The 9,722-nt window shown below is 41.6% G+C and overlaps 1 protein-coding gene across 1 annotated transcript; it reads left to right on the top strand.

Annotated features, from left to right (window-relative positions):
- The first annotated feature begins 312 nt into the window (after positions 1 to 312).
- LOC105910736 (vitelline membrane outer layer protein 1 homolog) lies at positions 313 to 2,396 on the top strand. Its single transcript, XM_012839463.3, has 4 exons — positions 313 to 481; positions 833 to 1,011; positions 1,709 to 1,821; positions 1,913 to 2,396. The coding sequence occupies exons 2-4, from the start codon at positions 859 to 861 to the stop codon at positions 2,199 to 2,201; spliced, it is 555 nt and encodes a 184-aa protein (XP_012694917.2). The 5' UTR covers positions 313 to 481; positions 833 to 858; the 3' UTR covers positions 2,202 to 2,396.
- Positions 2,397 to 9,722: the final 7,326 nt, after the last annotated feature.

Raw genomic sequence — 9,722 nt, forward strand, 5'->3', positions numbered from 1 at the left:
CAAGGAGGACCTGCCTTGATTCTTTGTACCTGTTCCTCGTCATCCTTCCAGACCTAGTGTATTTAGCTACTGTGTTCCTGTGATAATAGTGTCACCTATAGTGGTCATTTTCAGGACTTTCGTCCCGGATAGAGATTTTGGCACACATCCCACGTTGTTCAGTGGGGTAATATTAGTCTATAACAGTTGAGATATTCTCCGCTAAATGAAGCGCATACTAATCTTCCCCAGGACCTAGACTACGGGTCACATTCATTACACAACGCAGAGGTTTCACCGGTTACACAAGGAGGACCTGCCTTGATTCTTTGTTCCTCGTCATCCTTCCAGACCTAGTGTATTTAGCTTGTGTGTTCCTGCCTCTCGTTACCAGTTCGTCTAAGTTTCCTCCGTGTTCTAACATTCCAGCGATCTCCGGACGGACTCCGGACTGCTGCTCGTCAACTTTGTCAAAGCATCCAGAGGATCATAACTCTTGCAGGTACATGGAAACCCAAACTTTCTGCTTCATTTAGACATTATCTGTTTCTTTTTCAAGAATAATATATACTCAATACTCACTAAGGCGCTTACCTGTTTGTCATTAATGCAATCAATTAACAATGTGTGCAAAATATGATCAAATTGTATATAATATAAAACTTCATAGAAAGGTTTATAGAAGGTCATGCTTTCTACATTACATATTATATATGTAATTTAATATCATTTCAGTCTTATTGCTTTTTGTGTGTTACCATAAAACATGCAGGGTGAGGACTTTTAATGTAAACTGTTTTGAAATTTAAAATGTATATTGTTTTTTTTTCCTGGCAAATTGTGTCCTTCCCAGGTTCATTTTTTGATTGTTGAGGAAGGATGAAACTCATCTTTGCTCTTCTGGTCATCCTTCCCTTGGCCTTTCCCTCAGAGGGAAGTGAAATCTCGGTCACCAATGGAGGTCGCTGGGGCGACTGGGGTGAGATGGTGATGTGTCCCCACTCTTATCGTGCTTTAGGCTTCAATCTTAAGGTGAGTGCTTTGTTGCCCTTTAATGGGGGGGGGACTAAACCGAAACCAAATAAAAAACTAAACAAAATACACATAAAAAAACATGTAATTGTGTACTGATACCAACAATTATAAGCTCATGTAAGTAAGAAAAATATTTACTTTATACTATAAAATATTTACTTTACTTTTTACATTACTATATGATTAAGTATAATTGTATTATTTGAAGTGTGATAGAGTTCATACATTTCAGCACAAGACTGACAAAGCTTTTGACAAATGAAAGTATGCTAAACCTAGTTGTGTGAAAGGAGTTATCAGAGGCAGCTGGAAGGACTAGCAGGTGGTTGTGGCTGATCACCTACCTGGAAATGTGTTAGTGTCAGTACAGTCTGCAATCCTATACAATCCAATACACTCTTTGTCAAATTCAACTCTTAGTTGCTCCCCACGGTCCTCTAGTGGCGTGTTCTGTGTGTGTGTTCAAAACAATGGTGTTCGTACACAGTCCTATCTCTGGAACTGGGAAACAAACAAAGTGGCTTGGAATTCTAGCCAACATACAGTTTGACGTTCAAAATCCCAATGTTTTTTTTTTCCTTCTCTTTCTCTTAACAAATGTCGGATGCTGGATGAATTCCACATTCATGATATGATGTTACCTCTCTTGACTGCTTCCACCATTGCCCTTTTGGTCGTTTGGTTGCTCCATCAGGTGGAAAGAAGTCAACGCAAGGGAGATGACACCGCACTCAATGGGATCGGACTCCTGTGTCAACACACAGAACACCATAACCTCAATTACACCATAAGTTCATCCGAAGGAGGGTAAATTCATAATCTGTAGTCAATATCATTTGAGGCTATCATCTGATGATCAAATATCATTTAATTAAATAATGTCTTGTGTATTTTAAAGATGGGGGAGTTGGACCACTTACCAGGATTGTGGCTCTGCATATCTTGTGTCCTTCGCTCTCCGTGTGGAAGTTTTCCAAGGAAAAGGAGATGACACCGCTGCCAACAACATCCAGTTCAGCTGCAGCAATGGAAGGGTTCTGTCTGGTGATGGCATGTCCTGGGGTGGCTGGGGGAGCTGGAGTGGTTGGTGCTCTAAGGGAATCTGTGGCATTATGACCAGGGTGGAGAGACCACAGGGCAAGGGAGATGACACTGCCCTGAATGATGTCAAATTTAGATGCTGTTAGTGAAGTAACCTGGATGAGGATGATGCCGTACAATGAAAAGCTGTACCTCAGCAGTTAACCGTAGCTTTCGGGTTTATAGATCCACAGTAGGTGCCCTCTCTCCATTGGCTGTCTGACTGGTTCTACAGTAAAATGCTGTTAATTATTGTTTGTACCATCATCTTCAATTCTATCAATAAAGGGTCTGAAGCATTACCCACTCTGATGTACCCTGCATTGCATTTGCAACTGGTGCATTCACACCACACACACACACACACACACACACACACCAAATCCTCTGCATGTGGTTCAAGGCTAGTGCTCTGGTCTAGGCTGGACCTTTTAGTCTTCTGGCTACTGCTCCATCTTTAGTTATGTGAGGGACACTAAGCACCTTTAAAAACAGACTAAACCAAATACAAAAAGAACGAAATCACATGTCATTGGGTTCTGAACCCAATAATATAAGATTGTAGCCTGACGATGTCATACTCATAATTCTAGTCAGAATATGAGTCTGATATCGCTCCATTGGGCTGTGATTATGGGGCGTGTTTCAACCGAACCAGGAGAAAAAATGCCTCTTCGCTCAATTGGTTACCTACAACCAATCAGAACAACTAGTATGTGACCAGGGCCAGCTGATACATTACACTTTTACCGGATCCCGTAGGAAGGAAGGCAAAAACATCTTTTCGATTGACAAATGCCTTAATCGCGTTTCTCTGTTCCTCTTTCAAAATGAATGCACTGTCAATGTCTAAATGGACTCGAATCTATACATTTCAGCTCTCCAGCGGCAGCCATGTTTGTTGAAAACGACTTCAACTCGTGTGTTGGTGACGTGGTTGGTTACGTTACTGTTGATCATCTGTCCATCATCGTATAAAGCCCGCCTTAACAATTTGATTGGTACGGCCGATATCGAGCCGCAGATAATTTCTCCTCAATGGAGTAATGCCAGACCGAACTTCCCAACCAAAAAATGTGTGGGCGGGGCTAAGTTCGGTCTGGTATCCAGGCTAATAAGATTGTGTAAGTAAGACAAATATATATGATGTTGAGCTCATTGTTATGTGATTTAAAGTATTATAGCGATGTAAGTGAATGTCCCACCATAGACTACATTACCTACAATTCTCTTATCACTTTGACTTTCTTATATTTCATTCACTCGGTATTGGTCAGCGCAAGGTGATAATAAAAGGATGACGCATTTTTCCCTTTAAAGCCGCGAAAAACCCACATATCTGTCTCTCTGGCAGTGGGTTTACAACAGTAAATACCATTCATTTAAGAGATACCCTCTCTGCAGAAGAAGAACAAAGGACCACGCAACAACGAACCGTATTGAACTTTTGGCCGAAGTTACGAAAATACTTTGACTCGTTTAGTTGCAGCCTAAGATATACCGGTAAAATTATACTGCAGCCCAGCAGTGTTCTGAGTAAGATAAGGCGACCGGCTTCCCTTATTAGTTTCTCCACGTCGACGAACAGAACTTCTACCTCCTTCAAGACCGTCTGATGCCCAACGAGGCCTGCACGAGTTTTCAGCTGACGAGCTAAGGAAGGACACGGACATCTCCCCCCGAACCTGCGTTCTGCGCTGTTCAGTTGGAATTCCGTAATACACCGTTTAACGCTGAGCAAGAGCGTTAATCAAGTAAGGCTGACATCTGGGCAGAGATTAGTCTTATATGTGTGTTAATATCTGTGTGAAAGTATCCTTGTTTTATTTCATTTATGATTTAAATGCGCACTTTTTAATTCACAGTTTGCACGGTTTGTAACCGTGACATTATCTTGCTTTCTTTTACTTTGCTATTTTGTTAGAACGTGCATGCACCATCTCTCTCTCTAACTCCCTCAATCACCATCTGAACGTATACACGTACACATCGCGATTTAAGTGCTGCTTATATATTTTGTATTGCGTTAAAGGCCTATAGCCTGGATTCTACCCTCGAGATAAGAATCCATTGTCTACTCAGGGGCGTAGCTATAGGGGGTGCAGCAGGTGCGGCTGCACCTGAGCCCGTGAGGTGTCGGGGCCCGTAGCCGAGCACAAAGATATACACACTTAAATTAACGGGCCCCCTTGAATAGCGGGCCCACCCTCGATCCCTGTATAACGTCAAATTGTCTCGGGTCTGCTTATGTTCAAATGCGCGCCATTACGAGATCGATTGTAGTGTCAAATTCTATATATACACCTGAAAGGGCAAACTTATCTCAGTCATGGTTGTGATTATTTTTGGGGAAAAAGTAGCAATTTATAACAAAATCATATGCTTATCCTACATACACTATAGAAACTATCAAAACACTATTCAATTAAATGAATAAGTTCTTATTTTCTTTGGTATTTTTGTGATTAGCAATGATGATTGCTGGGTAATATGTATGTTGTTGTCCAATGTCAAGTCTCTATTTGATCATGTGACAATACAATACGCTATAGTTAAACCAATTCTGATAACCTAGGTCTGAAGGTCTGATAACCTAGCTCATTGAGCACTGCACAGCACAACTTTACTCGTAACAATGCCTTTTAAGCACAAGAGTGGAAGTAGAAAAGGGCAAGATAAAAAAGAACAGGAGGAGAAGGCGGCAAAGCTGCCTAAATTAGATTATTTTGGCTTTTGAATTGCCGTCAACTAGTCGCCAGCCCACGGAGTCAGCAGTGCAGCAGTTCAGCTGGGATCAGAATCGCTGTTTCTGCCCTCAGTGGTGTGTCAGCAACCATGCAACAGTTAACAATTGTTATGGTAAGAAATGTTCCTGCTGAGAGTCAAACAAGACTTAGTTCATTGTGTACACACCAATCACTTCTGAAATATGTAAGGTTGATTAATTGAACACTATTTATATCGATAACAAACACCTTTGATTAACTTTTTAGACGCGGTTGTGGAAGTAGGGAACGCTACGATTTTTTTTTTTAGCGTTCACTAGGGGGGCCCGTCATAATATCTTGCACCTGGGCCCGTCGTTACTACGTTACGCCACTGTGTCTACTCATTGCATTTGCGCCCATCCTCCAACTTAAATTGGCGCCTAAAACAGGCAAAGCTGGCCTCGGATCTGCACTCGCATCCGCTGACCATCCCCAATGTAGGTGATGCCCGGCGCACTATATTCATTCACGCATATACTATCTATCGCCTGTGTGCTTGCGCATAGCCTCTCCCTCTTTCTCCAGTTAGCGCGTAACCGCGCATACCTGCACACGCACGCACACACACACACACACCCACAGAGACGAGGAGGATCTTATGCCCCCTCCTCTGTATTCCCAACTCCACTTTGTGCCTTGTTTCATGGTTATACTCAGTTGTTTATATGATTAGTATTAGCCATTAATTACTGTTTGTTACCTTTAATAAATTGTTTATTTAGACTTAAACAATTGTCTTGTCTGTTGTTGTTCCAATATTCCACTGAAAGCCATTTTCCGCCAATCAAGTACTTCAAATGCCTTCACTTCTCTGGTTGTTTCATGAAGTGTTATAGACTTTGTAGTGATATTGTAGTACTATAGTATTGTGATACCATACTTAGACTGTAGCATAGTGGTACAACTAGAGCTTTTCATGGTTTTAGTAATTTAATTATAAAATATTAAATACTAAATTTAATGATTATTAAATTTTATGAGACTGATTTAATTAAACTAATGTAGCAACCCCGGTTTCACCTACAGCGATATCACAGAGTCAGGCAGGGGCGCAGATAGCACTGGGGACGGGGGGGACATGTCCCCCCCAGATTCATAGTGACCCCAATCCGTCCCCACCACTCTCATACGTAAGGCGGACAATCATCAGTTAATAACTCTGCACAGCTGATTAGGCGATGTTGGCGTCCCCCCCAGTTCAAAAATCCCATCTGCACCGCTGGAGTCAGGTAAATCTTTGGCTTTCTTGCCGTTTATTAAGAACAGGCACACACATTCAGAGACTGATACAAAATTGCAAATGGCGTGAGCTTATACATGCAGACACATTTTACAGGCAAACACCAGGGGAATCACACTTGGGTATTTATACAACACACATCAGTCAAACATCAAAAAACATCAATCACTCCAATTTAGAACATTAAAACTGTAGACATCAACATTCAGACATCGAAAAGCACCACATAATACGGAAAAAGGAAGTGCAGAGTAACTCACACAACACTCCTGCTTCATGCTACAGTATGATTGTAAAATTTGAAGAATGATTAAGTTAATAATCTTGAAGACAAAACTGACGAGTGACAAATTAAAGTGTGCTAAACTTGGTTTTCAAGGCTAGTCACTTAAAGCTGTTTTAAAGGAATTTTCAGAGGCAATTGATAGCGCTGGCCTATGGTTGTGGTTGAGGCAATAATCAACTTGGGAATGTGTGCCTTGACCCATTGTATGTCTGACATCAGACACCAATGCTTAACCTTCTCAAGAAGCCGTGGGCCTAATTCAGTGACACACTGGTGGGGGAGGGTAGCCCAACGATTCTTGTGATATGGCATCATATCCCTAATTACAAGAATAAAAGCCTGTTTCCTGACTGAGCATTTTCTCCGACCGAGTCTGAAGCCTTTTTGGTACTGAAAAAATTACCATTGGAGTGGTTGGTGCTCTAGGGGAATCTGTGGCATGTGGATCAAATTAGAGAGACGACAGAGCCGTAAATATGACACTACCCTGAATAATGTCATATTCAATTGAATTAAATTAAATTCAATTTTATTTATATAGCGCCATAACAATACAATTGTCTCTAGGTGCTTTACAGAGCCCAGAGCCTGAACCCCCTCAGTGCAAGCACAATGGCAACACGGCAAGAAAAAACTCCCTGTTAGTCAGGAAGGAACCTTAAGCAGAATCACGGCACATAAGGGGGGACCCATCTGCTTGAGGTCGGACGGGTGAAGATAGGAAGGGGGGATGGGGGGAGGATTGTGTGGCAGAAGGGGATGGGAAACAACAGGTGTTGTACATTGCCTGCATTTGGTAGATGTACATAATATATATACAGACATCCGGTGGTAAATACATGATACAGGACCAGTTTAGTGGGTAAACACTGTGCTCATAGGGTTACTGTTACAGGGGTAAGGGGAGTAGGAACAGAGAAACATGTCGATGGTGGCAATAATATATATTGTATATAAATGCTAGCATAGGGTATGAGGTAGAGTAAGTGTACGGCAGTGCGGTGGCGGTGGGTGCAATTGGCCGAGGGTTTCTACAGGTAGACCGGGTGGAGAGACTACAGCAGCGTCCCATAGCGAAGATAGTCTAGATTAGAAGAGAAAGAAAAAGAACAGAGTGAGTGGGTAGAGTTTGGCTGTCCATATGCGTAGATGAGGAGTAGTGGGGGTGAGGAGCCATGTTTCCACTTCCTTCAGCAATTGGAACATGTTATATAAGGGAAAGAGAACATTTTTGTTAGTAGACATCAATTTCAGAAACAGATAAGGCGATACCTTTGGGTAGTATATTTAACAGAAGGCAATATGGCCATTTTATTCAGATGCTGTTAGTGAAGTAGCCTTGAGGATGCTGCATGCATGCATTCAACATGCACAGATCTACAGTAGGTGCCCTCTCTCCATTGGCTGTCTGATTGGTTCTACAGTAAAATGCTGTTAATTATTGTTTCTACCAACATCTTCAATAAAGAGTCTGAAGCATTACCCACTCTGATTTAGACTGCACTACATTTGTTACAGTAATGATTGATAAGGCATTGATGTTATGGAAGATTTTGACTGTATGTTTTGCTAGTGTGAATCAAACTATTGTTGTTTTCACACCCAATCAGGATGGGCTTCTATGAGTCATCATTAACTTACAGAAATGACACCAAGACAACTTGACTTTTTTAAACGATTAACTAGTTCAGTTTATAGGCTAAGGGATAGACCATCAACTGTATACAGTCTATAGACTCAATATACCGTCATTGGGATAGATCTGCTCTTGATCAGTTGTGCCGCACTTCCTTTGCAAATGTGTGGTGTGTGCTGCACTATGTGTTGCTGTACCATAGACACCATATTCATGAACAATACTGCTTGTTTCATTACATGACGTCACGTTCCAATCCTCCTTGGCAAGAGGAATCAGGCTTGGTAAAGGGCCTTGAATCCGTATTCACTGATCATGACAGTTGGCTGACGTCTTCACCTCATGGCATCTGAAAAAGGGGCGTACTATCCAGGTAATGCTTAGAAATTTGACCAGGAAAAAATGATCTTATCTGTGTTTTGTCTTTGGTGGTTTTTATGATATTATAGGAAGATGATACATAATACTCCATCACGATTGGAGATTACACTGCACTTAATGGGGTCTGACTTCTATGCAGACACACACATGGATTTGTTCCCATCAGAGAGTCGTGTGGTTGTCATATAGATAGTGGATTCATGACCTGTGGTCAGCATAATGTGAGGCTTGTTTGACTATTAATTACTGTTAAATTAGCCAACTTTGTGACCTTTTTGTGGATGGGGTAGGTGGACTTACCAGACGTGCAACTGTGAATACCTTCAGTGAATATCTCCATGTGGAATGTCGCCAGGGCAGAGCAGATGACACAGCTGCCAACAGTATCATGTTCCACAGCAGAGATGGATGGATTCTGCATGGTGCTGGCATCATGGGGTGGCTGGAGGAGGTGGAGTGGTAGGTGCTCTAGGGGAATCTGTGGCATTGAGACCAGGGTAGAGAGACCACAGGGCTGTGGAGATGACACTGCAATGAATAATGTCATATTCAAATGCTGTTAGTGAAGTAACCTTGATGATGATGCATGAATAATGAGAACCAATAGTTCAGTAGTTCACAGTAGCTTTTTGGTGTATAGATCTACAGTAGGCTGTGTTTCAAAATGCTGTGGAGTATTTCAACCATCAGCTCAAGATCTATCAATAAACTGGCACTCACACCAGAAATATGCTTACGCTCCTACTCCAGCTTTCTTTTTTTTGGGTTACAATGAAATTAACGGATACATAAGTGACAGGTAACTTTCTTAAAATCCAGGCTAATTATGACCTATTGTGTAGTATTTTAAATAAAAACTATAAATAGCCTGATGTAATATATATAGTATATGTTTATACACACACACACACAACTGACAAACAGTTATCCACAATTAATGTTAGACTAGTTACACATCTCATCATTATATACTGCACATCAGGGCATACATGGCATGGTTCTAACTACTGGCCAGAGGAGGATAGTGTCCTATGGATTCATGTCACAGGTCCAAATGTTCTGAAGCAATTTTAATTTCAATGGGAAGGTTACTGGGATGTTCTCTAAAAAGTCTTTCATACAGGTATACACATTCATCCTCCTTGCCCACCTCAAAGAAACAAAACATTAAACTGACACGGCCAGCTGACACCGCCACCCCCGAAGTTTGCTTCCGCTGCAGCAATGATGGCATTCTGGAAGGTGACACCAACCACTGGGGAATATGCACCATCTTTTGTTTTTACCCAACATATTGGTAACAAGGGAACAAATCCA

This window comes from Clupea harengus, chromosome 10 (assembly GCF_900700415.2).
Source record: "Clupea harengus chromosome 10, Ch_v2.0.2, whole genome shotgun sequence".
In the NCBI taxonomy this organism is placed as follows: Eukaryota; Metazoa; Chordata; class Actinopteri; order Clupeiformes; family Clupeidae; genus Clupea; species Clupea harengus.